General features: G+C 54.2%; 11 protein-coding genes and 1 non-coding gene across 12 annotated transcripts; 4 read left to right on the top strand and 8 right to left on the bottom strand.

Annotated features, from left to right (window-relative positions):
* The first annotated feature begins 16 nt into the window (after positions 1-16).
* Positions 17-965, top strand: CC84DRAFT_6991 (uncharacterized protein). The gene has a single exon (XM_018187096.1). It carries the CDS (start codon positions 401-403, stop codon positions 911-913), a length of 513 nt encoding a protein of 170 aa, XP_018041628.1. The 5' UTR covers positions 17-400; the 3' UTR covers positions 914-965.
* A 1,101-nt stretch (positions 966-2,066) lies between these two features.
* Positions 2,067-2,716, bottom strand: CC84DRAFT_1158831 (uncharacterized protein). The gene has a single exon (XM_018177078.1). The coding sequence runs from the start codon at positions 2,569-2,571 to the stop codon at positions 2,200-2,202; it is 372 nt and encodes a 123-aa protein (XP_018041629.1). The 5' UTR covers positions 2,572-2,716; the 3' UTR covers positions 2,067-2,199.
* Positions 2,717-3,098: 382 nt separating this feature from the next.
* On the bottom strand, positions 3,099-4,913 carry CC84DRAFT_1158832 (vacuolar protein sorting-associated protein 74). The gene is made up of 4 exons (XM_018177079.1): positions 4,432-4,913; positions 4,133-4,379; positions 3,579-4,072; positions 3,099-3,528 (listed from the first exon to the last, which is right to left on the bottom strand). The coding sequence occupies exons 1-4, from the start codon at positions 4,693-4,695 to the stop codon at positions 3,478-3,480; spliced, it is 1,056 nt and encodes a 351-aa protein (XP_018041630.1). The 5' UTR covers positions 4,696-4,913; the 3' UTR covers positions 3,099-3,477.
* Positions 4,914-5,079: 166 nt separating this feature from the next.
* On the bottom strand, positions 5,080-5,963 carry CC84DRAFT_1253764 (acyl carrier protein). Its single transcript, XM_018184400.1, has 6 exons — positions 5,628-5,963; positions 5,562-5,579; positions 5,429-5,509; positions 5,327-5,375; positions 5,239-5,277; positions 5,080-5,179 (listed from the first exon to the last, which is right to left on the bottom strand). Exons 1-6 carry the CDS (start codon positions 5,850-5,852, stop codon positions 5,172-5,174), a joined length of 420 nt encoding a protein of 139 aa, XP_018041631.1. The 5' UTR covers positions 5,853-5,963; the 3' UTR covers positions 5,080-5,171.
* A 39-nt stretch (positions 5,964-6,002) lies between these two features.
* On the top strand, positions 6,003-7,210 carry CC84DRAFT_1200586 (NADH-quinone oxidoreductase). Its single transcript, XM_018181673.1, has 3 exons — positions 6,003-6,557; positions 6,628-6,893; positions 6,945-7,210. The coding sequence occupies exons 1-3, from the start codon at positions 6,262-6,264 to the stop codon at positions 7,073-7,075; spliced, it is 693 nt and encodes a 230-aa protein (XP_018041632.1). The 5' UTR covers positions 6,003-6,261; the 3' UTR covers positions 7,076-7,210.
* Positions 7,211-7,402: 192 nt separating this feature from the next.
* On the bottom strand, positions 7,403-9,320 carry CC84DRAFT_1106623 (SURF6-domain-containing protein). Its single transcript, XM_018175149.1, has 3 exons — positions 9,163-9,320; positions 9,013-9,105; positions 7,403-8,965 (listed from the first exon to the last, which is right to left on the bottom strand). The coding sequence occupies exons 1-3, from the start codon at positions 9,178-9,180 to the stop codon at positions 7,478-7,480; spliced, it is 1,599 nt and encodes a 532-aa protein (XP_018041633.1). The 5' UTR covers positions 9,181-9,320; the 3' UTR covers positions 7,403-7,477.
* Positions 9,321-9,408: 88 nt separating this feature from the next.
* Positions 9,409-11,820, top strand: CC84DRAFT_1106625 (uncharacterized protein). The gene is made up of 3 exons (XM_018175150.1): positions 9,409-9,838; positions 9,886-10,934; positions 10,983-11,820. Exons 1-3 carry the CDS (start codon positions 9,697-9,699, stop codon positions 11,358-11,360), a joined length of 1,569 nt encoding a protein of 522 aa, XP_018041634.1. The 5' UTR covers positions 9,409-9,696; the 3' UTR covers positions 11,361-11,820.
* A 1,040-nt stretch (positions 11,821-12,860) lies between these two features.
* Positions 12,861-13,451, bottom strand: CC84DRAFT_7179 (uncharacterized protein). Its single transcript, XM_018187142.1, has one exon. It carries the CDS (start codon positions 13,336-13,338, stop codon positions 12,982-12,984), a length of 357 nt encoding a protein of 118 aa, XP_018041635.1. The 5' UTR covers positions 13,339-13,451; the 3' UTR covers positions 12,861-12,981.
* Positions 13,452-13,937: 486 nt separating this feature from the next.
* Positions 13,938-14,059, bottom strand: CC84DRAFT_t14. The gene has a single exon. It is a non-coding gene; the product is annotated as a tRNA-Met (tRNA).
* A 1,378-nt stretch (positions 14,060-15,437) lies between these two features.
* On the top strand, positions 15,438-16,419 carry CC84DRAFT_1253768 (uncharacterized protein; the record flags this gene model as incomplete). Its single annotated transcript, XM_018184401.1, has 3 exons — positions 15,438-15,635; positions 15,685-15,756; positions 15,818-16,419. The coding sequence occupies 3 exons, from the start codon at positions 15,438-15,440 to the stop codon at positions 16,415-16,417; spliced, it is 870 nt and encodes a 289-aa protein (XP_018041636.1).
* A 654-nt stretch (positions 16,420-17,073) lies between these two features.
* On the bottom strand, positions 17,074-21,676 carry CC84DRAFT_7207 (uncharacterized protein). Its single transcript, XM_018187156.1, has 3 exons — positions 20,185-21,676; positions 17,447-20,126; positions 17,074-17,389 (listed from the first exon to the last, which is right to left on the bottom strand). Exons 1-3 carry the CDS (start codon positions 21,343-21,345, stop codon positions 17,202-17,204), a joined length of 4,029 nt encoding a protein of 1,342 aa, XP_018041637.1. The 5' UTR covers positions 21,346-21,676; the 3' UTR covers positions 17,074-17,201.
* Positions 21,677-22,213: 537 nt separating this feature from the next.
* On the bottom strand, positions 22,214-24,514 carry CC84DRAFT_1158838 (uncharacterized protein). The gene is made up of 5 exons (XM_018177080.1): positions 24,115-24,514; positions 23,839-24,063; positions 23,327-23,785; positions 23,096-23,251; positions 22,214-22,983 (listed from the first exon to the last, which is right to left on the bottom strand). The coding sequence occupies exons 1-5, from the start codon at positions 24,280-24,282 to the stop codon at positions 22,486-22,488; spliced, it is 1,506 nt and encodes a 501-aa protein (XP_018041638.1). The 5' UTR covers positions 24,283-24,514; the 3' UTR covers positions 22,214-22,485.
* Positions 24,515-24,661: the final 147 nt, after the last annotated feature.

Here is a 24,661-nt window from a genome sequence, read left to right on the forward strand (position 1 = left end):
TCGCAAAGCCAGCAGGCAGAATGCGCCGCTACCTTCGCTTTAGCGCCTAGACCTTGTCCGCCCCCGCATACATGAATAGCTGCGGGTCTGAGGTCGTTCCCAGATTTCCCTTCTCCGGACGGTCCCCGGATCTGTAGTTGTGCCAAGAATACACATACACGCTTTTCTTATTCCTAGGGCGTTCGTGTCGCTTGGAGCCTGCTGCTGTAGCCCAGGAGCAACGCTGCTCACGTGACGAGCATCGCGTGCTTGGCCAAGCTTACTTGTTGTGTGCCATCTCAACTACCATAGGTACGTGCAAGCCGGAGCTCGATGACTGATATCTGGAACTCAGGCATTAGACCAAGCTAACCGGCGTTGCACGGCCATTCGGCTATTGTTGGCCCAGGTCCTATGCTTCATGTTTCAACATTGGGAAGGCCCCAATGGTCTCTATGGGATTCAGACGTGGAGCAAGAACGTTATTCGGCCATGTAAAATGCGGTATGTATGGTTTAACTGTCTACAATTTGGTTTTGAATACTCAGTCTTCTGTTTTCTAAACCCAAGCCTAAGGATAGGCCCTCGAATGCGCAAGTCAACTGAAGATGCTACACGCCCTTTGCTACGAAACCACCTAGAGACAGCATTCCAGCGCGAGTCAACAGGTCCTACTCAACGATCTCCTCGGGGCCTTCATCAACCGATCCTCTTTCCGGACTTGTTCCTGACCTTGGTTCCCTTCTTGCCGGCGCTCTTGGGGTGCGATCCCGATGGCGGTGTCGTGCCCATCTTGATCTGCCTGAAGTACTGTCTATGTGATCGAGACGTGAGAATTAGTTTATATTCATCCTTTCTCTTCCGTTTCTTCCGTGAATCCCTGAACCTCTCCACCAGAAGCGTTCACGCAGTTCGGAAAACGCAAACACCATGACCAAGCAATCTTAGTCATGCAGACGAAGCTGCAAAGCCCGAAGTGCTCAAGCTAAGGTGGTGAGCTGCCCTCATGGCAGTGACATGCCCGTTCAGGTTTCCCGCGCTAAACGGAATTACCGGTAAGATGGGCTTGGTCTTGCAAGGCCATTATTAGGACCACGGTAAGGTTCCACGTTTTCAAGAGAACTGATAGCCTAAAGCTAGGACAGTTGAAGATGTCGGCCTTATTCACTGGTGAGTAAGGCGCACAGCCAATCATTTGCCGTCGAAACGACCCTATCTTCATAGCAAGCAGAAGGGGTTCTCCCATCTTCTGGTCTGAGTATCACCAAGATGCTTTTAAGTAGTTATGTTTGTCTAAAGATCTCCGCTCTTGGTGAAGTAGTTCACTGTTATGTCGTGTATCCTGCGTGATGGGCTCTCAACAACGTTTCCTGTCCATTCTCCTACACTTGACCGCGAACAAAAAGGACACGTGAGAGCATAAGACGCAACGAATGAATTGTGTCTGATAATGTTGTTTCCGTACCGCTAACGTGTGGACATAAGTAATGTGCCAGCCACAGATGCCGCCAGACAACGATAGTGCCTACGGACTCTGCCATTGGGGATGTTTGCACAGTGAATCCAGTCTGGTCGATTGCTATAGCCGGCAAACATGGTGTGGCTGGAACTCGGAATTGTAAGATCGATGAGACGCAAATTGGCGGTTAGTTCCAGATGCCGTATCTGATCGATGCCACTGATGCCCCACTTGGCTCACGCACCGGATGGTCCGGCACCGTTCCAACCCTCGTTGTGGCTTGTATCAACAATGCACTGATCAATTGTGAAAGCAAAGAGTATATTTGGCATATAGGGAAATGAGTTGAACCTGTGGAGGATGTGAGGGCTGCCGAGTTTTCCGGAAGAGTTAATGCATGCCCACCTGGGCATGGTGTAGTATCAACTTGACGATGGTACCAGACGCCGTTGCCAGGGGGCCCAGCGCGATCGCTCTTCGGGGCTTTGCCAGGAAAACGTGATAGAGTCGCGCTCTAGTCTGGAGGATGCTTCATCCAAGCCGCCGCAATTCAATAGCGGAAACGTCGGGAATAGTGCAAACGACGCAATCAGTCGGGTCATCACGTTACGTGAGCCATTTATGAGGCGTCGAAAACGAGACAGCCGTACAATACATATGGAACATTGCACCAATTCGATACTCTCACAAGAAACAGAAATCAGAGCATCAAGTCTTTCCTGTAAAGGCTATACAATAGAACTCCAGCCTCACCATATCCCCTAGGCATTCTCCAACTCGCACCCCAAGATATGCCTGCAAATATTGACCGCCAGCTCCTTCGCCTCTTGCTCGCTATCATACTCGCTTATGTCCCAAGTGAGCTTTCCGATCTTTGGCCCTACATCATCTTTACCAGCTTCGATGGTGAGCGAAACTTGCTCTTCGCTTGTCCAACTCCTGGCGGCATGAAGGATCGTATTCCCGTGAGCATCTGGCCCGTCGGCGACACACACCCATCTGTCTTCCATCTGTTGCGGTTTGAAGCCTTTTAACACGCTGTCGTAATCTGTGTCTTTAATGGCGAGGTTCCATTCCGTTGATGTGGGATTGGCGATTGGCTTTACTTGAGGACCAAGAACGGTTGCAGGCATCTTGAATATTTTGGATGGTCGGTTGGAGTAGTATTTATTGTAGTAGTGATAAAGTGCCAGGAGCAAATGCGTCAGTTTCGAGGAATGGAAGCGTTCATTTGTGATTTGTATGATGCGTGAATCTATAAGTGCGCTACAATGGCTCGGTAAGATGCACTCCGGGGGCGAAACGGACTGTGACATGTTCTCGGGATTTGAGCAGTTAGTCATCAATCCACGCATCAAGATGCCATCTAGTATGCTTTATTATTTTGCTAGTTGATCTTACAATCAGTCTGATCCACGGTTCGCTCCGTGTATGGCATCTCTGAACCCACGCGGGTCACATTAGAGCGAGTCGAAGACTGATGAAGTGCTATCGTCTCTATTATGACAAGGTTTTGCATGCAGTTGAGCTCATAGCCGCGTTCAGCGTGAGCTTCACAGGTCCACCAGATGCTGTTGCTGGATAGCATGGTAAAGAAACGAGAGAAAAGCAATACTCAAGAAACATTCGCAATATTCTGCTGATTCGTTTGAAGGGATAGGGGCTCACGCATCTTTCAAATTGTAATATTAGTCCAGCCTGGGAAATACAGAATGGGATTTCGCTTCCATCCAGATACACCCATTGGAAGCGGAATGCTAATATGGTCCAGAGACGCCGTTGCCCCGATATCGATCCCCTTCAACTAATCGATCCGTCAATCAAGTGCCATCAAGCAAAACGCTAGAGATACGAATTGATAACGAGAATGTCATGACTAATTTTCGCCCAGAATTCCTGTATTCTCGATCGCCTGCCCGCACAGAGTCCGTGGCAAAATAGAACCCTCATTTTAACGACCGGATGATATCGTTCCTGATCATACCCAAAGGTCCAATTATTGTTTGGTAGTATGTTAGCGTCTAAGGAAAACGACAAGCTTAGAGGAGCGAGTCAAGCCTTGTGAAGACGCTCAGGCATGCCGCAACCACCTGTATGCTTCGTTAGCACTGACCAGCATACAAGCAGGATCTTTACTGACCTCTAGCTGTAACTCCCTGTCTTTGGCATTGTTGACCTCGTCGTTAATGACCTGGCCCAAGTTTGCGCCGACACCACCAGAGCCCCCAGCCCGTCTTGCGAACGGCCATTGTGAATACTCTGCGAGCAACTCATCGACCTGAGCAAAAGCGCGTTCCCGCGCCTCATGCCCAAGCGTGGTCAGGGCGTTCTCCAGCACATTCGCAGCATATGCGGCGCAGACCATAACGATTGTTCGTAGGTACCTGAACTCTAGCTCTTCGGGGAGGAATTGGCTCGCACCCAGAACGACGGTTCGGCTGGTGAGGACAGTTCGGACCCGCCGCCTGATCTCCTCCTTTGCGCCTCCGTCCGCAACCGGGTGTGTAGCCATGTCGAAGAGCAGGAAGTTCTTCTTCTCCGTGCGCAGGATGCCCTTGTCGACGAGGCCTTTGCACAAGCGTTCGCGCACCTGTTTAAGCTGATAGCCTATCTTCATAAGGTTCCAGGTCTCTCCTAGACGGCATGTCAGCGTCCGCTCGTCCATCTCTAGCCGGTGGCAGCGTGGTCACATACCACTCATAAGATCAATCCACGAGTTCACGCTCATCTTCTCGCTCGTGTTCATCATTTTCAGCGCCTCGTCCAGCAGCACCTCGCCGGTGAGCTTGCTGTCCACGACCTCGATTACGCGGTCTGCGAGCGGGAACCTCCGTCGCGACGAGTCGTTTTGCATGCTGATGCGGCCACGGAAGGCCAGCTCTATGACTATGCATCCTCGAAGGGCGTATGAAATGTTGTCGTTCCAGAAGGAGAGGTAGCCCTGTTCGCTGGTCAGCCCGTGGTCGGCGGCGGCGGCGGCTGCCTGCGCGCACCTGCTTGTCCTTGAGACCCATGAGGATCACCTCCTCCATCAGCGTCAGCTTGGGCTGCTTGCTCCGCTCTGCGTTTTCGCTGATGTCCCGCGGGTCGTATGCGATCTTGTGGCCATTCGCGGAGTTCTCGTAGGAGGTCTCGGGCGTGCGGTCGTCGTTGCGCTTCGGCACGGGGCTGGCGACGCGGGCGGCTTCGTCGTCGCCATTGTTGGTGGCCGCGCCTCCTCCTCGCCGGCGGGTCAGGCCAGACGTCGTGGTAGCCATGAGGTGGTGTGCGTATGTCGGGCGGGGTGGTCGGAGCCTTTGTTAGGGTGTTGGGGGTGAGGCTCCTATGAGGCGCAGGGGTCGTCGCTAGGGCTGCATATGCGTCGAGGCAAGCTTTGGCCGGGCGCGACACGGCGGGTGCAGTGAGAGCGAGCGGATCGGGGTGTGAGCAGAGAGGGAAGATGTAGATGTGTTTAATCGGGGCTGTGTCACGGAGGAGCAGACGTGGGATTCAGTACGACGGTCTTGGCACCCAAATATATTTTGGAACGCGCAGACACGCGCGCGCCCGGCTTTGCGCTGCAGACGTGGAGAAGTGGGTAGCATCCATTTTCTATCACCAAATACAAAAGGTGCCTTCCAGGCGACTGTTATACATGCGGAGGAGAATATATATAGCAACGCCAAGGTAGCCTCCGCCCACCTATTTCCCAGCCATGTCGTCGACATCTAGCAATCCGCTCAGAGACTTCCGTTTAGTGGGCTGCAGTCAATTAGCACCTGCGGTCGTGAACCGACTGCGGTCCTGGTTAGGGCGCTTACCATCGGGCTGGGCAAGGATGTAGTCGACTGCTTGCTTGACTGGGATATCATCAGCACTGTGCCGTCCGAATGGGCCTAGTTACAATACCGCTGTGGATGGCATCCGCCTGCTTGTCTGGGATCTCAATGCTAAACTCCTGTGATTCCGTCAGACCTGCTCCCGGGGTATATTTCCAATTCCGCCACTGACCTCCTCAATCGCCATGACCACCTCAACGGTATCGAGACTGTCGAGGCCAAGGTCGTTGTGGAAGTGCGCCTCGCCGTTCAACTAAACCTTGTTAGCTGCTGCGCGACCTGCTGTTGTGCGTTCCGAAGTGTACCTTGGAGGTGTCCGTGACCTATCCCGGGTTAGCCAGAGCCCTCGCATGCCATCAAAGCGTCATTACCTTGTCAAAGTTCTTCAACAGATCCATTATCCTACCCTCAACCTCATCCTTTGATAGACCAGCCGACGCGGAGTAGCATCGGACTGCTTGGAAGCGCGCGGAGGGAGCGATCTGCTTCGCCTGGAGCAGCGAGCTGCGCGCGGCTGGGCGAGCAATTGGCGCCGACCACCGCGGGGCAGCACGGACGGCTTGCCTTGCGGACCTGAGGAGAGCAGTGCGGAACATTGTGAGGGCGTTGAAGGTGTTCGAGGCGGAGATGTCGTGGGTAGAGTTGATGCTCGGTCCTCGTTAGTTCTTGCGAGCTTCGCCTGACTAAAACTACGCACGGGCTTCCCATCGAAGGCGACCTCACTCGCAGCAATACCCATGCTACCTCGGCGAACTTACAGATATTGAACGGATAGTTGTATAGATCTCTGTTGATTTCTACCAGTACACCCGACTTCCTCTTCTCTGACTGTCTCGGCCAACCGTTTGCCCCTCTGGGTGGCTTGCCGACCTTACGTCGTGATTTCGCAGCCAATCATAGGCCGGCCAACTATCCTGACGTTCCTGCGTTCTGCACCAAGCTCCAACTTCATCGCAACCTCGCACCTCGACAACCCCCAGCGTCGCGACTAAAACCCCACACACAATGGCCAGCACCCGGCCATTGACCATGCTGGCGCGCACCCGCCCCGCTGCCACGCTGCTGCGACCCTCTGCCTTCGCCGCAGGCCGCCTCCCCTCGCCCGCCACCGTCGCCCTATTCTCTACCACCTTCCCGCGAGCCGCCACCCCAGCCGGCCCACCGCCGCCCGGCTTCCGGTTACCTCCGCCTAAGAAATGGGATGAAGGAGAGAGCGCATTGGACCGCGCCGGCAAGTACTTCTTGCTGGTCGAGATGTTCCGCGGCATGTACATCCTGCTAGAGCAGTTTTTCCGACCTCCGTGAGTTGGCCCAATTGCCGCAGAACAGCGCGAGAATCCATTCATGGAGTTATTGTTGACGAAGCTGAAGGTACACCATTATGTACCCTTTCGAGAAGGGCCCAATCTCACCCCGCTTCCGAGGCGAGCACGCGCTGCGACGGTATCCTACAGGCGAGGAGCGCTGCATTGCCTGCAAGCTTTGCGAGGCCATCTGCCCCGCGCAGGCCATCACTATCGAGGCTGAGGAGCGTATGGACGGCAGCAGGAGGACTACGCGTTACGATATTGATATGACCAAGTGCATCTACTGCGGCCTGTGCCAGGAAAGCTGCCCGGTCGACGCCATTGTGGAGAGTAAGTTGAAGACCACATTCTGCGCTCATTGTCACCGCTAAAACTGTGTAGGCCCTAACGCAGAGTATGCAACCGAGACCAGGGAAGAGCTCTTATACAACAAGGAGAAGCTGCTGGCAAACGGCGACAAGTGGGAGCCCGAGATTGCGGCTGCAGCGCGTGCTGATGCACCATACCGGTAATGGTGATAGCAGAGGGGTTGCAAATGTGTAAATATTAGAGGAAAAGTGCAGTACGATCAATTCTGATTTCATTTGTGGTATTCGCGGATTTTCAGATTAGACATCCTGTAGCTTCAAAAGAATCACTGAACAGATGTCTAAGCAGTACGGCTGCATGGCCATTCGATCTAAATGTTGTCGACAATTAATGTTCCTAGAAATAGCAGTCCCCTCATTCAGCCCTGACTACCAACGCTACGATGTGAGCATTTCACACAAGTGCAATAACACCGACGACGGCTCTGCTGCGTCACCTCATCAGGATCCAAGGGTGAAATGGCAAAAGGTATCCATTCATCAGCCGCTACGCCAAAAATGCTACGCTAATCCAATATACACAGAGGCTACTACTTTAAAGCGCCCTTATTTGGCTTTGAACGTTCCCTCAAAACCGGCCCGCTTCTTGACCTTCTTCCCTGGCTTCGATGCCTTCTTTTTGCCCTTTACTCCCTTTTCTTCTCGCCGCTTCCGCAAGTTCTCCTCACGCTTCTTCTGCCTCTGCTCCTTGCCCTTTTCGACTGCTTCCTTACGGTCGCCCCATTCCCGCGAGCTCTTGGCCTTAGCCTGGTCCATACGCTTGACGCTCTTCTTCAAAAGCTTAGGGTCGTCGTGTACCCGCTCGCCTTGCGCTCTTCGCTTTGCGTTGAGCCAGAGATCCTTCTCTTGGATGTCTTTGCGCTTCTCCTCGTCAAGCGCATTAAGACGCGCCTGCTTGTTCTTGGCTGCTTCGAGAGCGGTTTTGGCGTCCGACTTGCCCTTGGACTTCTTCGATTCGCGGAACCCTGAAAGATCGCCTTCGAGCTGCTTGCCATCGCTCCACGCTACACGGCCAAAACTCAGGTTTCGCTCTCGGTCGGGCGAAGAGCGATGTGAAAAGATGGAGGGAGAACCAGATCCACCGCGTATCCGCGCGAGCTGCTCCTCTGCCTTGAGGCGATCCTCATCCTCCTGTGCCAGTTGGCGCTGGGCCTTCTTTGCCTGTTTGCGCTCTGCTTCCTTTTTCCGCCGAGCCTCGATCAGTTCAGCGCGGTTCTTTGCGGGCCGTCCGTCGGGACCATCAGCCTTTCTCTTGGCACGCATTTCCTCAAGCCGTGCCTGGAGGCGAGCGCGGAACTCTTCGTGTTTCTGCTGATTGGGTATAAGCGATTTCTTTTCCTTCTTGTGCGGAATTTCGGACGGCGGTGGCATAGATGATGAAGACGATGCATTAGAGGCCACGGACGCTGTGGAGGCGGTGGAGTCCGCAGCCGAGGGTGTAGCGGTAGATTGCTCTTCCTCGACTAGACCGCTGACATCCATAGCTTCAATTTGGTCGTCATCGTGCTCTACTTCATCACCCGCCGAGTCGGAAGCCTCCTCATCTTCGTCGTCTGACTCCTTGGTGTCGGTCAAGCCTCTGCTGAACTCGTCCTGCTGTGCCTTCTTCAACTGCTGGTTTTGTTGCTTCTGTGCCTGCTTCTCCTTCTTCTTCTCACGTTGTTGTTGCTTCTTGTCGGCTTTTGCCTTGGCTCGCGCTTCCCTCGCCACCTTCTTCTCCTCGTCCTTGGTCTGCTGGGTCGAGGTTGCATCAGCGTCGGCGTCGGCGTCGTCTTTGGTGGTTTTCTGCTTCTTCGCCTTGGAAGCCGGTGTTCTCATGCCTTCACCGGGCTTCTCTCGCTCAATGTCCAGGTCCAGGTCGGAAGAGTCGTTGCCGTCGGCTTCGGCCTCAGCCTCGAGCTCCCGCTTCCGTTTCCGAGCATTTTCCTCCAACACATCGAGGGCACTCTTATGGTTTGCAGGGTCTAGCTTCGCTCGCTTCGCAGCCTGTCGCTCTGCTTTGGACTGCTTCTTCCCCACGCGTGTCCACTCTGTCTGCAGGACACTTAGCGGTGGATGCAAATACGGCGCGAACAACGTACACTGGTGATGCTCTCGTCCTTGCCGTAGTAGTCTTTGGCCGGAATCAAGGACATCAGGCCCTCGAAGGCCCGCTGGTGCGTCTTCAAGCGCGCCTGCTCTGGATGTTAGCGGTGGGTGCAGAGGAAGCGGGGGAGGCGCGCGATGCTTGCCTCGAGGTCGTCGCCCATGATTGCTTCCTTCGATGTGCCGAGCTGCAGTAGCTACGCTGAGAATGCAATCTTCCGACAAGCAAAGACTCGACAAAAGGCGGGGAAGGAGCTGGGTGAGAGTGTCGTGTGCACCTGGTGAAAGCTGGTGCGGAAAATCCGAAAATTGATGGTAGACCGCCAAGATTTCCAGTCTAGCGCACTTTCTCAAGGCGGTCACGGCGCTACTGAAGAGACCGCCTGCCACGAAGCGGCCGAGGACTTTCTTTTCCTTTCGGCCTATCATCTGGCGTCGGCACCTCGCTACGCTGCCCTGCCTGCGACGTGTGGCAAGTGCAGGTCGCTCGGACGCTGCGGCATGACCGCAAGCTATACCAGCAGAAAGTAGCAGTTGACGCGTCGGCACTGCCACAGCCAGCTTGACGTCTCAGCTTCGCCCTGCTTTATATCATGGCTCGGCGCCCTGCACGTCTCTAGTCCGATGAACAAGCCTAGGCAACATCTCACTGTCTTCCGCTTGTCACAACTCACGGTCCAATGTCTGCTCCTGCCATCGAGGCTAGGTCGCTTTCTACCCTTACTTCGCTTGCCTCGAATCCGCCGTCGTACCCCAGGAACCCCACTCACGTGAGGCACGAGCCACTGGTCTTGTACATTGCTCGTGTGCCTGGCAGCAGAGGTACGCCTGCTGCATGCACGTACGTTCTTTGGTCTAATGCTTGCTAGATGTCTTCCTCTCTCCGATGAAACCGCGGGAAAAGGTGGTCACAGCAGAAGACATTCAAAATTCCTTGTATTTCGTACACGTCGAGCAGCCCGAAGACGAACAACTCATTGAGACACCTTCCCTGGACGGGCCGCCGTACCCTGATTCTCGCCCAAACTCTTCACATGGGTCACAGCTAGCCACCGTGCAGCGCAAGCCCGTATCCAATCCTGCCGCTGCTGTGTCTCCTGCTGCTAAACGCAAGCCTGTCCCCAGTACACTAGCCCCTGTCAATGGCTTCGAAATTACTCACAACAACGCTGGGAACTCTCAGCAGATACCGACGGGTCTCCTAGGCCCTGACTACGTGCCCCGCCGATCGTTTGAGGATGCCCGATATCACGACGAAAACAGACCTCCACTCCAACAGAGGCCAACTCAGCAACCGACATCTCCAGGAACGTCTCTGGTCCTCATTCGTCGTGACCCGGCATCTGGGGCGCAGTGGAATGTTGCTCGCATTGATGACCCTCCAGTAATGGATGTCTCGTCATCCACTTTGAATGGGTCGACGGCCAAGAAGAAACCAGGAGCACCAGCGTACATCGCAGTCACTAATCCCGGATATTCCAAATTCTTGTATAATCAACAACCAACTGTTCCACCACTGATCAGTCGGAACACCAACGCATCTACCGCCACCTTCAATCCTCCTCAAGGCCCCCTCTCCGCGAGTGAATTCGGAATTGATCGCGAAGATGGAGTGTTTCGTAGAAGACTGTGGATGGAAGGTTCTAAACATCCAGGTGGTGAATTCGGGCACCGGAGGCTTAAGTCTCACGATTCTAATATGTCGGGTGGCAGCTCTAGAAATAGCTTTGAGGGTGTGCAAAGGACGTCCATAGATTCTCGACCTCCAGTAACCCCTCCCTTCCTCACGAGGGAAAACCAGTCATACAGTTCCATTCAAGTCTCCGAAAAGCAATCAGCCTTTCGTGGATACGTATTCACAAGCCCATGGAACGGCCGTTGTGAGTTCATCACGGGTGCTGGGGGAGGTTCGCTAAAGGTACGTCCTTCCCTCTCAGTATGCATTTACAATACTCACATCAACCAGTGTCGCCACATTGTACCAGGTCTACAAGGAGCCCCTCCCGTGGCCCTAACGGTCAGCGAACTCCGGTTCAATTTACCTAGCAGTTCCAAAGCGTCCACGCCCCGAGGCGAAGAGTCTTCTAAGCGAACATCTTTCTTCCACAAATCGCGGCATAACCGACATAGCTCCTCGGTAGACTCTCGCGTCGAGAGTACTGACGATGTCAGGCGTTCCTTTGACCGCATGGATCTGTCCCTGGGGCAAGAGTTTGCCGGAGGTGGATTTGGCGGCAAACAGGCAAAGCTGGGCAAACTGATCATCGAGGACGAGGGCTTGAAGATGATGGATCTCCTGGTTGCTGCGAATGTGGCGCTGTGGTGGCGGGCATATGAGAGGTAACACCACGTCTCTGTGAAAGTGCTGATGTGATCAAGAAGCTGGTTGTAATATGTTAGCGTGCATGCTGTTTAATCGAACACATGAATAGCCAGACACATCGATCCGTAGTCCAATTGTGCGAGGGATGCTGGCGTAGCTCTTCACACGCCAACTCAACCACGCGTCCGCGTGCACTGGCTCTGAAGCCAGCCATTATCCGCAAGCTGGCGACGGTCGACGCCTCCCTCGAAACATTGATCTACGTGAGTGTCTCATAACTTCGGACTTTACCCAGATCTTGCTCTCCCCTCTGTTTGAGTAAGTCAGGTCAGGTTTTTGAGGAGTCCAATTCACCCTCCATGTCATCGGCGCAGGTAACTCGGCAAAGCTCACAAATACTGCACCATGGTTTTCTTAACACAGTCTCCCCTACCCAAATCTAAAGCAACTTCTACCTGTTCCTAATCATCGATCTTATAATAACATCAATAACAACGAAGCTTCGTCCATACTTGTTCTTTTACAGCTGCAAATTGCTGCAACTGAGTACGCGCACACATCAACGAGACCAGTCAAAATTCTATCTGGTTCCGCCTTTTGCAAGTGATCATGTGAACACTATCAAGCAGATATACGACTTTCGACGGGACCCGCCCAGTTCTTTTGCAAGCAGCATAAACGTGCCGAGCAGGCCACCACAAGCATTCGTGCTTATTCCTTATATCAACCCTGTGACCCTGCCCTTGCTACCAAGCAAGCGATCACGCTGGTCTCCCGCAACTCATCACTGGCTATAAGTACCTTTCTAAAAAGGTGTGTAAATCTATGCTGCTGTCGTGGGCCTGCGTACTGTGGCCGTCGTGATCGACAAATATATACTGATTGCTGTAGTAGAGTCCTTCTCGCTAATTGCACAACCGGCATCATGTGTACTACCAAAAAGACCGTAAAGGTCTATAGCGACTATCAGATCTTGCACGTGCAAGACCAAGTGGATCAAACAGTCTTCTATAACATGGTCAAGGATGACGCGGCTCTCGAGAAGTTTCAAGAGATTCAAAAGCTCATGATCCATCTGGACGGAAGACAGTTAATGCTATCCGACGAGGACAAGCTGGTCATGGCGCTGAACTGTCCTCACCCCCTTCGTGAAGGTGCCAACGTCACCAACCCTCACAAGATTGAGATCATCCGTTTCGTGGTCGATAGCGACATCCTCTTTACCAGATTCAATTACACTTTAACATCACCAACGCTATACTACAACACAAAGGGAAGGTGCTCTGAGCTTCTCTGCAACAAACTCGCACCCGCCAAAAAGAAGAAATCGCATTCCAGGTGACTCGCACCAAGAAGCTTATCGCACCAGCGCTACTCGGGCTTCGACACATCAAGAACGTCACCTTCGTCACAAGTCCTCGTCCATACAAGCTAGAGGGTGGCTTCCGCGAAATGCTCGAGCTTACCCTTCCCTGCGCTCCGCACGTGAGTTTCAAGATCAAGATCATGCGACATCTAATGCTAACCTACTCAGCTCCAAAGGTCATTTTCCATGTCGGTCATTTATCTCCCGGTTTTCATCTTACCTTTGGCTCAAGAATGTACTTGGCCGTTCATGTGGGCTCCATTCTATTTATCTTTGTTATAGATCAAATGACCTGGAAAAGGTTGTGGCGCGAAAAACAATTGATTCCATACGATCCCACTGCTCCATACATTGTATTTTATGATTGAACCAACATATCCGAATCATCTCAAGTGTCAGCTCCCCTTGTTCAACCCTTTCAATGGCCTCCCCTTTCATGAGTCCCTCCACGAACGCAGCCCCGACGAATCCGTAGTTCTCGCCGTTGGGTCCAAGCACGAACGCCATATCGCATCCCATCATGATCGCAATACGATCGCCCCGCTTCGCGTACTTCGGTGCCATTCCAATCAATCCACCCATTGCTGTGCAAATTCTCCGCTCAGCTGAGACTCCCATGGCAAACTTGCCCATGTCGAGAAATGCTTCCGGTCAGGACAAAGTTCATCTCTGGTAAAACCGAAGCGGACCCCGTGTACTTGCGCCGTAATCCCCTCTTCAGTGTTCTGAAATTTCCTTCTCTGTCTAGATTGAAGCTGCCATTGCCGTTCTGTGTAGGTCTAGTTGATCTTCCGTCCTAAGCGGGGGATGATGATAGAATTCATCACGCTTATTCTTGTCTCGGGAAGGTTTTCCTCCCATTAACTAGGGAGTCTAGATGCTCCAAGGACGGGGCAGAACCTGAAATTGGGATAATAGAAGTCGTCTCCATCGATTTGCGCCGCCACAGCCATGTAAGTATCGTCATTACGGGACTGGGACAAAAAGCACTTGAAATAAGAGTGAGGCCGAACGACTGTTCCCGTACGGAATGAATAGCTTAGGGATAAGAGCATGAAAAGTGCCGGCTAAGTTGCTACGTGGCGGAGCAAGGCTGAGGCTGAATGTTGGTCAGGCAGCAAGATTAGCGTTATGAACGGGTGCTAAATCAGGGAGGGGATAAAAAGGAAAACACCCTAAACTGGGATCGAACTCGCGCATTCTCCAACAAATGTGCAAAAATGAAAGTCTCATAGCTGAGCTACGTTTCGATCGTAGGTCTGTGTTCTTGTTAGTCAACAATCTATTGAGATATAGAAGTGTCACGTACCCTCCGGGTTATGAGCCCGGCGCGCTTCCGCTGCGCCACTCAGCTTTTCTGAGCTTTTCACTTGATGACTAATATGTCAGTTTTAAAAAATATATATCAGGTTCTAAGAAAGTTATCGTGCTGGTTGTCAGACGTGGGCAGCTAAGGAAAAAGGGAATGTGGTGGTGGGGTAGCAGAGTGGGGCATCAGAGAACATTTGAAGGACGACGGATTATACTGGTAGGCTAGAACGTGCAGGAGCGAACTACTATCGATAGCTCAAAGTTGTACGCAAGTTTTCCTCACGACCGCTGACAACATTGTGACCATTGCTCAGAAATACGGCATACACAGATTGGAGCCGCACATCATGAAATGGTTTAGATGAAGGGAGCCTACCCAACACTGGATGCGTCGTTGCAGTAGCGTCGGCACTGCGTTCGACGAGGATGGTTTTGGGAGTTGACTATAAAAAGACCGGATCTAAGCCAATATGTAATGTTCAAGAATAGAAATAGAGTCTAGATTAAATTGAGCGACTCTTCATTTCCATGCTTTCCAGCTATTGCTCTATCGCCAGTGTTTATGTTGTGGTGAGAGACAGGGTAAGCGTCTCGCAAAGCAAATTTGATACACCCGCAGAAAGACATAAGCGCGTAGTAGTATTTCAAGCTGTGTGCCATTATGATACCTTGGGCGTGGGTGGGCTGCAGTCTCGACCACGACAAGTAGTTAGAGAAACCGAAGTTCGGGAAGATTGGCTCGAGGCTTTCGATAATGGATGACCACTGGTAACAGCTACATCATTGAAGCAACCGGAGAGTCAAAATATCAACTGAACCTCCAAACCCTGCTTAAGGCTGCTGCAACGAAATTACTAGGTTTACATTTCCAGGCCTTAGAAGATAGCTTTGCTAGTGAAGATAAGCATATAAAGTGGTGTGATAGCTGGCGCGTGCGAATAAAGGAAAGGAAATGGCTCTCGCGGAGATATGTTCACGGCCAAGAGCGTACCACAGCGATTACTTTTACGACAGAGCACTCATGCCATGCAGGAGCATGCGACACGCTCTACCCAATCAGTACATACACTCCAGCTAAACCTTATGTCGCTAACTGAGTTATGCCGTGCACGCAAATGGCTCTCTGACGACGCAATTGATGTTGTTGCTTCAGTAGGAACCTTGATAGACATCTGCATCAGTATGAATAGAGAAACCAGACGCAGAAGTTGTACCTGCCAAAGCCCAGTTGGAAGGAGCCAGCCAGGGAAAAAAAGGCATTCACTTTCAGCCTTCCCTGCCAATCCCTCGGAATTGGTGCACCGCCTAAATATCGCTCGCGTGCTTGTCCATCTTTCACCCTCTTCCACAGCAGCCTGCAACGCATCCCGTCCCACCGCTAGTATCCCAAAGCCCGCATACCCTAACCAAACACACCTATTATGTCTTCTCGTCTGCTGACGGCGCTCAAATCAATGATGTTCACCGGTGTCATCTTACTTCCTACCGCTTTCCCGCACGCCGTACAGGATCTGGTAGACCTAAAGACAGTCATCGACGCGACAGCAGCGACAATCGATGCCGCGCCCAACAACTCCAGCTGGGGGTTTTTTAGCCCTGCAAGTCCGGCAGGCTCATTGGTAGGTCATGTACTAGGGCTAAGGGTGGTGAATGCTGATGAAGGAACAGGGAACAGCGGACCTGATTGCGAATATCAGCACCACAATACTGAGAGCGAAGTATCTTCTCAATGTCGACAGGGTACGTTTGCTTCCTTCCCTCTTGCCAAGTCTACCCTGTGTCTCCTACTAACACCCACCAGACCGCATGGACAACAATCCCGGACAACACTACCGCACTCAACAACACGGCGAACCCAACGCCGACGGAAATCCGTCAAGCGTCCACCCCCACACCGCCACCATCATCCAACATCTCACTCGATGCACCCTACGTCGATTATGTCTCGAGCATCCCCAGTCTCTCGAACGCCCTCGTCGACCTTGGCCGCGCCTGGCACAAGGAATTGAACAGTCCAGTCTCTGAAGCCATCGGTGCGCTTCAGGAGGCGATCACTCAGTTCTCCACGTCCATGCTGGAAGGCGACTTGCTCAACAGTACGAGCATCCTCAGAACGATTCGCGCATCTAGCAGCCTAGAGTCAGCGCAGGTGGCTTGGAGCCGGGTCCTCAATTTACCAGGCGCTGCGGGCACGAAGAAGAAGCGCGGAGAGGTGGAGGTGAAGAGACCGCCACTGCCTGACGGACAGTTCTACACGCACAAGGACTTGTGGGGAAGGGGTAGTGGCGCCGTGCCGAGGCAGGCCAAGGTTGAGAATGATGACTCGTCTAAGGCGTCAACCGTGGAGGCAACGTGGAGCGAGTGGCGCATCGAAAAGATTGCGAGGCGTTTCGTCGCGTGACGGCATGGGGACGAAAACTTGTTCAGTGTTGAGCATCCTTGATTAGCTGACATCCCACAAATACATCTCGCGCCTTTCTCCTGTCAGTATACAACCAGGTAACGCTTGATGTGTACGTCACAGATTAATAGAAGATGTTGAGCTTGTAGAATAGCATGCTCTTGCATTGCACAGGCGCCTCCGAGTCGCCTCCCCATGCATACATAAACACACGCATGCCGACATACATACATACAAAGCCCTCCTTCCTTTCCTCGTTATCTCTCTCGCAGATCGATCCGTATCTACAGGTCTAGTAGTGACAGACGGGGCAAAGACGAGCGACTAGTACAAGTGTGATGAGAAACAAGTTAGAAGCAGATAGTGGATCGGGGGGGATATCTTGACTTGCATAAAGAAAAGGCAGAAAATCAACAACGGACATGTAAAGTGCGAAAGAAACAGGAAAGTTAGGATGGGGAAAGTAGAACCATGACTCGTAAAAAGCGCAAGTCGAATCGAATGCCAATGCCGATGCCGCGCATACCATGCAGTAATCATGCAGTGCTCCTCCGTTGCTTGCGCATCCCTGCAGTTCCCTTCCCCGCTCGTAGGCAGATCCCCTCTACAGACCAGTAGGAATAAAGCACGGCGACAATGAAAGATAGTGATGTTCAGAGCCCATCCCGTGCGTAGGTGGATGGGGTCCTAATACTATCCTCTTCATTCATTACAGCGTGTAGTAGTGTATTTTGTATGTTGGGTGCATGTGTATGCGATAGGACGATGCTATTGCATGTGCTCCTCATACGAGCACCCACTCGCTTCCCCTCTTGATGAACTTGTCGAGCATGAGCGTCATATCCGCGAGCACGAAGCGGCAGATATAAAAGCCGAAGAACTCGGCGGCGTGACGGGCGCAGAGTTCGAGGCCGACATGCGTGGGCGACGAATGTTTGAGGCCGGGGTCTTCGACTTGGCGAGCGATTTGATCTAGTACATGTGTCAGCGTAGACCGGTGGTGAAGGTCGGAGGGTGTGGAGAGCTTACCCAGTATCTGAACTGAATCAAACAGCTTCGCTAAGCTGCTCATGTATCCACCGTTCGGGCCCTCAAACGCTACATTCGAGACGTCACGTTTCGCGAATCTGATATTCGGTAAGTTTGTCATGGGCAGCGTGGCCATGGTCAGCGAGTCCTTAGAGACTTCTGGCGCCGCGCTCTTTGCTCCTGCCATGTTGCTCAAGCCCACGGCGGAATTCTTCGATCGCAATTTACGCCACGACGTGAGGTACGACTTGCTCTGCGACATGCCACTCTTTGGGGCATGGTCTTGAGATCCATGTGAACCCTTCTCAGAGTTGCCGTCGGCAGCCGATCCTACTCCTACCGTGTAGGCATCTTTGAAAAGCACTGACACGCCTTGCATGCCTACTTCGTTGCCGAGCTTCTTCGCCAACTGTGTTTGTACTTGGTCCAGGACTACCTCGAATGCTTGCATTTCTTCCAGAACGGCGTCGGCATCGAGTGTGTCTACGGTTGACAGTCTCTGCAGCGCGGCGGTAAGCAGATCACAGTTGGCAATCTTGTCGTCCACGTTCTTTAGTTTGACACCTTTGACCCGCCATACGTCGCGAGGAATAAATAGCTTCGTTGAAAGATATCCGCCGCGCGGGTGCACGATGGTCTGGTAGAAACATCGCATTAGCCAGAAAGGTCGAAGGAGATATGACTCCGGGCACGGCTCGAGTGGAATTGGCGCATTCGCTACGGCACCGCTAGGCGAGCCAGGGGAGTAAGGTGAGTGAATATCGCTTTCGAAGAGATGCATACCCCCGCTCGGCAGGCCATCGACGTTGAAGGTTGGCACACTCGGTGTAGGCGTAGGTATTGGCGCAATGCTTGCCTTGCGACCACTGAAATTGAACGTAGCGCTCATTGGTGTCGCGACTGATCCATCTGAGCCATCTGGGCTTGATACCGAAAGATTACGTTGCTTCAAGCTAAGAGAGGACTTGTTCTTCCTGATCCCTATCGAAGAACCCTTGCCAGCCTTCGGAGACGCAGGAGCGGGAAGACTGTCGTTCGACATGGCATTATTGAGTGCTAATGTGGCTGGTGATACGGCGAAAGCAGTGTCTGCCGAGCTGGGGCCAAGAGTCTGTGGCGAGGGTGCGTTAAGTCCGGTCTGGGGATGTGATTGCGGAATCGTGGGAATTTTGAAAGTCGCATCGACCAAGGGCTGGGCACTGCTGAACGTAGCAGCAGCCGCAGATTTAGGCAGTGGCGGAACTTCAGGTCGCGCTTCTCTCTCCACATGAGACGCCTTGTCCGTGTGCGGCGCTGGAGGGACTGGTGGTAATGAGGTTTCAATCTTCAGCGACTTGAGGTTTTGCCCAGATAGCCTCCGACTGCGTACCGACGCCGCGTCTTTGGTGACGATTTGGGCCTTTGGTGTCGTTTCAGAAGCGTCGTTCCCGTCCGACGTTCGAGACTCCGATACCGACGCCAAGGTACCAGATGATGCGGAAACCGGTGGCGGAGAACTTATGGGCGCTTTGGGCTTCGTTGGCTGCAAGACTTCCGCAACGGTCGATAGTGACGTTCCACCCGTTGTCCTGTGCGACGATACCGAACTGTTGTACGTGCTACCCGAGAAGCCACTGGAGTCTGATTGCCGCGGCAATGACGACTTTGTTTGGAGGTCAAAATCAAATCCGTCCAGCATGTATTCCCTTGTGATCTCATCCAGCAATCGTTCCTCTTCTTCAGCTTCATCGTGGAAATTGAGCTCCGCGCTCTCTCTGACGTGTGGTAATGGTTCGTTTCGCAATTGCGTTTCCTTGTAGCGATACTTTGCGGCCGCGATAGCCTCTTCTCTTTCTGCTTCTCGTACTCGCTCTTTAGCTAGCTCTACATTCCTTAATCTGTTTGCCCTCAGCTCAGCAGAGTCCGGCATTCCATCTTCGTAAGGTTCATAGCCTTCATCATATGCAGCTTCCACGGCTGCATCGAGTGCAGCATCAAATTCGGCTTCTGTTGCGCCGCTGCCATTTCGAATATGCTTCCGGCGCAGCCCGCGTGGGGAAAGCGAATGTACGGATGATGAACAGGAAGAGCCGCCAGACTCGTCGATCGTGTCAAGCCATGATATCGACTCGGTGCTGTTGACTCGCTGGTGCCCTGCTCGCGTAGGTTCTTCCAGCCTGTCTCGCGAGCTTGGATCGGCGTCTGGTTTCGAAGAAGGAAGTGGCGATATTGGCCGGCGTGGAGACAAAGGCGGAGGCATGTAACTTCGGTCCATGGGAGACTCTAATCCGGGTGCTTCTAACCCTGCGGAATTGCCAGCAAGTCGACCGGGTGGAGGTTGCAAATGGAACTGGGGTGGGCTCGCCATGCCTGTCTGCACATCACGAATCGCAGTAGATATTACAGATTCTCTCTGCCCACCTGGTTGCACCGATCTCAGAGGCAGGTGCTGGGGATTTCGTGATCTTGAGTCAGATCTTACATGTACATCATCATCGTCCACAGGCCGGTCGTCGACAATCCTGCTGATCTTGGCAGTTTCAATGACGGGTTCTTCGTCGTCGTCTCCAAACAGCATTGATCGTCCTGCTTCAAGCGATTCATTGCTCATGGGTCGCGCGGGTAGCGATTTACCAGTCGAGGAGTGATAGCCCGGATCAAGTCTTCGTAGCTCCTCAATGCGATTTGTATAAGTCACACGCTGCAGAAGGTTAGCGTTCAGTACCTGGAGGGAAGAAGCATCTCGAGTTTCAACTCACGATTGCGTCCAGTTTCCGTTTGTCCTCTTCTCCTGAACTCCGTATCATGACTTGTTGCAGCAGCTTGCACGCATCCCCGTACGCCTCCATCGCACCCTCGAAGTTTTGCGCATTGTCCAGCAAGACTGCAGTATTCGCCTTCTGCAAAGCGCGAGAAAGCATGGTCTTTTTGTCCTTCTCCCTCCGCTCCCTGGTGCGCGGAGGGGTGCCCTGAACGCCGTCGTCTAGGCGGCTGCTCGCGTTGCTTCCACTCCGATCTCGGTAGTCCTGCTCTTTCGAGAATGATCTTTCGTGCGCGGCGCTCTGCGCTGGCTTTGGCGGGGCCTCCCTTGCGGTCCCCGTCGAGGGACGACCGGCCGCCAATGGCCGAGAAGCACCCGGACTCGCCCTGTATCTGGCCTCAGACTCGAGCACACCGACGGGCGGGGACCCCAGCGGCGACCTGCCTAGTATCCTGTCGGCCTTGGTGCGGGAGGGCGGGCGTTGGGCCGGGGGCGGTCGGGGCTTCGCGGCGAAGTAGTCGGTGGGAGCCTGCGAGTACGTGGTGGGTGTGAGGAGCCCGGCGGTGGAAGGGAGGTCGCTCGAGGAGCCCGTGTGCGGGCTGTTGGGGTCGTAGACGGTAGCGGGGAGGAGGGCAGGCAGCACGGGGATCTGCGGAGGGCGTGCGGGCGGGGGCGGGGGGTTGTGGATGGGCGAGCGCGGGCGCTGGGAGCGGCGGGGACTCGAGGCGGGCGAGCGCTGGTGGTGGTGGGCGGCGGTGGGCGTGCGAGTGCGAGTGGGCGATGGGTCGGGGCGTCGGTGGGCGTGCGGGTGGGCAGCGGCGCCATTGACGAGGGGCAGGGAGAGCGACTGCGACTGCAGATGGCGCGAGAAGCTGGGCTGGGGCAGCGGGTGCAGGCTCGCGGCGGGCTTGTCCCAGAGATTGAGATTGGCAATGTCGTCCCTGAAGACTCCTAAGGCGTCGCCAGCGCCGGCGGCAGCGCTACTGCGGCGTCTGGCTCCAGGCGGTGTGGACGAGCGGTGGGGTTGCGGCGGATCCACGACGGGGTCCTTGAACGAGGCGGTCCTCTTGACCGTGACTGTCGACGTCGACGAGAGAGAGTTGCTGCGCGAGGGGCGGCGGCGGGGCGCTGCGACGTCTGCGGCCGCGAAGACGTTCATGGCCGGCGAGGCTGGCTGCTGGGAGCCGTAGGCTGTCTCAAAGTGGCCGTTCCCGAATCATGCACGTTTATGCACGCGGTCCTCCCGCATGGCGGCGTGCGCAGGAACGCACACTGAGATGCAGCGGAGCAGCGGGCGCAGAGGCGAGGGCGCTGCTGTGCTGCCAGAGCGAGCTGCTGTGTATCGCGAGGCTGAAGCTGTTCACACTGGCGCTCGGGGGAGACAGGGGCTCGCAGCGTAGCGCACCGCCGCCAAGTGCTCAGGGAGCCCAAAAGGTGCCCCGAGGTGCCCCTGGACGACGCGTGCGACTGCCGCCCGCGCGCTCGCCGACGAGATCCACTGCCGCGGGTGCGATGCGCGTTCGGTGCTGCCGCGCTGTGCTCTCGTGTCGTCGCGCTGCGCGTCCTGTGTCCTCGTCTCCCGTCTCCAGTCGTCCCGTCTTGATCTTCGAGTCCTTGGTCTTCCACTCTTCAACTTGAGGCGGCTCCACCTGCAATTCCGGATCTCGGGTGCAGCACGACGCGGGAATTGGTGAGCCAGGGCGAGGCGGACCGGTTGGCAGGCGCGACAGCGGGTGCCCGTTTTTTCGCAGCGGATGTGGCAGCAGCAGGCTTTCCGTCCGCTGCTCTGCGGGACCCGGACGCCTGAAATCTATTATCGCGATGGAGAGAGACGTGTTGCGTCGGACTCGGGCACGCTACAGCGCAGCACCCTGCCCATGTATGCCCATCCGAGTCCTCATCTCACGCTATCCACCACCTGCATCTGATACAGCCGATCCTGCGCTTCCGCGTCGCGAAAACGGCACAGAAACAACAATCGACACGCGTTTCCGTCACGTCACATCATATCACATCAGCCACTTGGGGTCGCTAACTGGTCGTTGCGTGGCCATCTGCGCCTCTCGTCCACCTATCTACGTGGCTGCACTCCGTCAACCTTGTCTTCCAGCTCGAGGCCCCACTCCCATCCATCGTGGCCCCGAGAAACCCCATCTAGTCGTGTTTCATTCATTACCGTTGTTGCGTCATAGCCCGTCTGACTGCCTACCCCGAGACGACCTGCATCTGTCACGGTGATCGGTTTGCAGCCACTGTACACGTGTGAACATATCTGAACGCCCTAGCGTCTCCTCGACCCTCAGCGCAGGTCACCCATGATATCCTCGTCCAGGTCGCCATCTTCAAAACCCATGTCCATCGCGTCCACTCCTGCACCTCCGCCTGCCCCTGCCCCATTCTTCTTCTTCTGTCGCTTGAGGTACTCCACGTACTCCTTGGTAATGCTTAGACGGTAGTCCGCGTCCCTCACCTGCTCCGCCAGCGCATTCGTCCGCTGCGTCTGCTCAAACAGCGCCTGCTGCTGCTGCTTCTCCGTCTTGGCAAGGGGTCCCTGGGTCGGGTCGAGGTAGAAACGCAACACGGCGCCTGCTCCTGACTTGTCGTTCGCCTCAAGTTGGGCGTTTAGGAGACCCTGTCGAATCAGCGAGTCCACAAACGTCGTCACTTGGTCTGCGCTGCTGCCCACGTTGCGGGCAATGTTTGAGACAGGAATGGCCGAGTACGTTCGTGATAGGCGTGACAGATAGGCTCGATTCTGGTGTTCCAAGAGCTCCTCGACTAGACCTGTGTTCCCGTCCTACAAGTTGTGTAAGCGCCATGCGTTGAAACGTACCAAACGTGTTTCATGTGGAGTCCCGGATCGGGGGATGGACATTGAGCGCCAGGTGTTTCGTATGGATTTGACTTACTTCGGCCCAGATGTCCCTGCCTGCATTGACTTGTGCTTTGAGTTTGGGCAGGTTGTTCACCTGCTGGAAAGCTTCCGCAAGCGCCTCGTACGCTTTGGCAGCGTTCCTGCAATTCTTCACCGCGGTGCTGCTCATTGTCCGCGGGGGCGTCTTGTGCTACCATTTGTCAGTTGAGTACTCCCCAATCGAACCCACCATGACTCATGTCGGGGTCGCAGCGTAGAAACTTACCGACCGGTCCGCCAAACAGCTAATCAATACCCACTTTTTGTATGCTTCGAGCATCAACCCATTCAGCGCGTTATTCGTCGGTGTCACAAGCACGTGCTCCAAGAAATATAGAGCATCATAGACCCGCCTCTCTCCAAGATACGCCATTGCTCCTAGGACATAGTACTCTTGCAGATCCGTTAAGCTAATCTTAGCTGTGTGACCTGATTTTAAGTTTATGAACTCTCCGCTCGCGACGCTGTCCGCAGCCATTACCGAGTACTCTAGGTCTTCCAACGTCTCCTTCGCGATGACGGTGGGGAGGCTGTGTATGTAATTGTCGAGAACAGGCAGGGCAGCCTTGTAGGACCTAGTCTCCATGCATAGCTGAATGAAGCGGAGGTGCGTCGAAGTAAAGGTACCGGTGGTGGGGTCGAGGCGGAACATTGCCGAGCGTATGGGAGCGATAGCAAGTGCAGGCTGCAATGCGTTAGCAACGGCGACTTGCCTAGGCCTCAGCATCTCCAACGTACCGCTCCTTCGTTTCGCGCAATCAGCTCGACATATTCCACCAACTTCCTCCATTGTTCTCCGGCGTAGCGCATCTGAACAGGATCGAACGACTCTAGAAACAGCACTAGCTTGTTCCACAGCGAGGCTCCTGGTCGGAGTTGGTCGACGCTCTTCTTGTTGGCCGCTTCGATGCGGTGGCGGAGGGTAAAGGCGTAAGCGATTGAGTTGGTTGCGGGTTCAAGCACCTAGACTACTTAGGCGGGTATACTCAGAAGCATAGCTGGTATGATACACACGTTCAGAGGGTCTTGGGGAGAGTCTGCTCCCTTGAGAAAGGTGGCCGGAGTCAACCCATTGACTAGTTTGGTGAACTCGCGGGCTTCTTTGTCGTATTCGCGCTTCTGCTGTAGCTCTGGGGCATCTGGCTGGAAGCTCAGAAGCGAGGTGATTGTTTCTGCAGACATGTTGCGGCGAGTGATTCCACAGCTGCTGTGTGCAGTGGTAGAGTGCGCGAGCGTTGAGAAACGCGGGGCGTTATAAGGCGCGGTCGCACCTGCCCAAGTGGTGGAGCCAAAAGATGCGAGCAGTTCGCCTTAGAGAATCGACGGGGAACAGAGCGTTCAAGTTCGGGTTGCTCAAAGCGAAGGGGGATTATTGTCGTCGAGGTTTCAGTAAAGCAGGTGAATGGGTTCACTTATGGAGCTCTCCAGTGCTGCTCCGACCGAGCTCAAGGCAGTAGCGTTGTTGTGTCCGTGCGCGGGCTGCCCCACCAGCCAGGCCGCGAGACTATTCCACTAGGCGTTCCAACCTTCGTCATCACTATTTGCCTTGGGTTTACTGACA

This window comes from Paraphaeosphaeria sporulosa (genome assembly GCF_001642045.1).
Source record: "Paraphaeosphaeria sporulosa strain AP3s5-JAC2a unplaced genomic scaffold CC84scaffold_1, whole genome shotgun sequence".
Classification (NCBI taxonomy): domain Eukaryota; kingdom Fungi; phylum Ascomycota; class Dothideomycetes; order Pleosporales; family Didymosphaeriaceae; genus Paraphaeosphaeria; species Paraphaeosphaeria sporulosa.

Coding starts and splice junctions, on each gene's coding strand:
- CC84DRAFT_1158832 (XM_018177079.1), bottom strand. CDS start 4,695: ATGGCTACCACGACGTCTGGCCTGACCCGCCGGCGAGGAGGAGGCGCG. Junction 4,380..4,431: donor TGGGTCTCAAGGACAAGCAG/GTGCGCGCAGGC, acceptor ACCAGCGAACAG/GGCTACCTCTCCTTCTGGAA. Junction 4,073..4,132: donor GTGGATTGATCTTATGAGTG/GTATGTGACCAC, acceptor CATGCCGTCTAG/GAGAGACCTGGAACCTTATG.
- CC84DRAFT_1253764 (XM_018184400.1), bottom strand. CDS start 5,852: ATGTTCCGCACTGCTCTCCTCAGGTCCGCAAGGCAAGCCGTCCGTGCT. Junction 5,376..5,428: donor TGGTCATGGCGATTGAGGAG/GTCAGTGGCGGA, acceptor ACGGAATCACAG/GAGTTTAGCATTGAGATCCC. Junction 5,278..5,326: donor GGCGGATGCCATCCACAGCG/GTATTGTAACTA, acceptor ATGATATCCCAG/TCAAGCAAGCAGTCGACTAC.
- CC84DRAFT_1106623 (XM_018175149.1), bottom strand. Junction 8,966..9,012: donor AGGACGAGAGCATCACCAGT/GTACGTTGTTCG, acceptor AGTGTCCTGCAG/ACAGAGTGGACACGCGTGGG.
- CC84DRAFT_1200586 (XM_018181673.1), top strand. CDS start 6,262: ATGGCCAGCACCCGGCCATTGACCATGCTGGCGCGCACCCGCCCCGCT. Junction 6,558..6,627: donor GAGCAGTTTTTCCGACCTCC/GTGAGTTGGCCC, acceptor ACGAAGCTGAAG/GTACACCATTATGTACCCTT. Junction 6,894..6,944: donor GGTCGACGCCATTGTGGAGA/GTAAGTTGAAGA, acceptor AAAACTGTGTAG/GCCCTAACGCAGAGTATGCA.
- CC84DRAFT_7179 (XM_018187142.1), bottom strand. CDS start 13,338: ATGGGCAAGTTTGCCATGGGAGTCTCAGCTGAGCGGAGAATTTGCACA.
- CC84DRAFT_7207 (XM_018187156.1), bottom strand. CDS start 21,345: ATGAACGTCTTCGCGGCCGCAGACGTCGCAGCGCCCCGCCGCCGCCCC. Junction 20,127..20,184: donor AACGGAAACTGGACGCAATC/GTGAGTTGAAAC, acceptor AACCTTCTGCAG/CGTGTGACTTATACAAATCG. Junction 17,390..17,446: donor TGATTCAGTTCAGATACTGG/GTAAGCTCTCCA, acceptor CACATGTACTAG/ATCAAATCGCTCGCCAAGTC.
- CC84DRAFT_1158838 (XM_018177080.1), bottom strand. CDS start 24,282: ATGTCTGCAGAAACAATCACCTCGCTTCTGAGCTTCCAGCCAGATGCC. Junction 24,064..24,114: donor CTCCCCAAGACCCTCTGAAC/GTGTGTATCATA, acceptor TAAGTAGTCTAG/GTGCTTGAACCCGCAACCAA. Junction 23,786..23,838: donor TTGCGCGAAACGAAGGAGCG/GTACGTTGGAGA, acceptor AACGCATTGCAG/CCTGCACTTGCTATCGCTCC.
- CC84DRAFT_6991 (XM_018187096.1), top strand. CDS start 401: ATGTTTCAACATTGGGAAGGCCCCAATGGTCTCTATGGGATTCAGACG.
- CC84DRAFT_1106625 (XM_018175150.1), top strand. CDS start 9,697: ATGTCTGCTCCTGCCATCGAGGCTAGGTCGCTTTCTACCCTTACTTCG. Junction 9,839..9,885: donor TCGTGTGCCTGGCAGCAGAG/GTACGCCTGCTG, acceptor AATGCTTGCTAG/ATGTCTTCCTCTCTCCGATG. Junction 10,935..10,982: donor CTGGGGGAGGTTCGCTAAAG/GTACGTCCTTCC, acceptor CACATCAACCAG/TGTCGCCACATTGTACCAGG.
- CC84DRAFT_1158831 (XM_018177078.1), bottom strand. CDS start 2,571: ATGCCTGCAACCGTTCTTGGTCCTCAAGTAAAGCCAATCGCCAATCCC.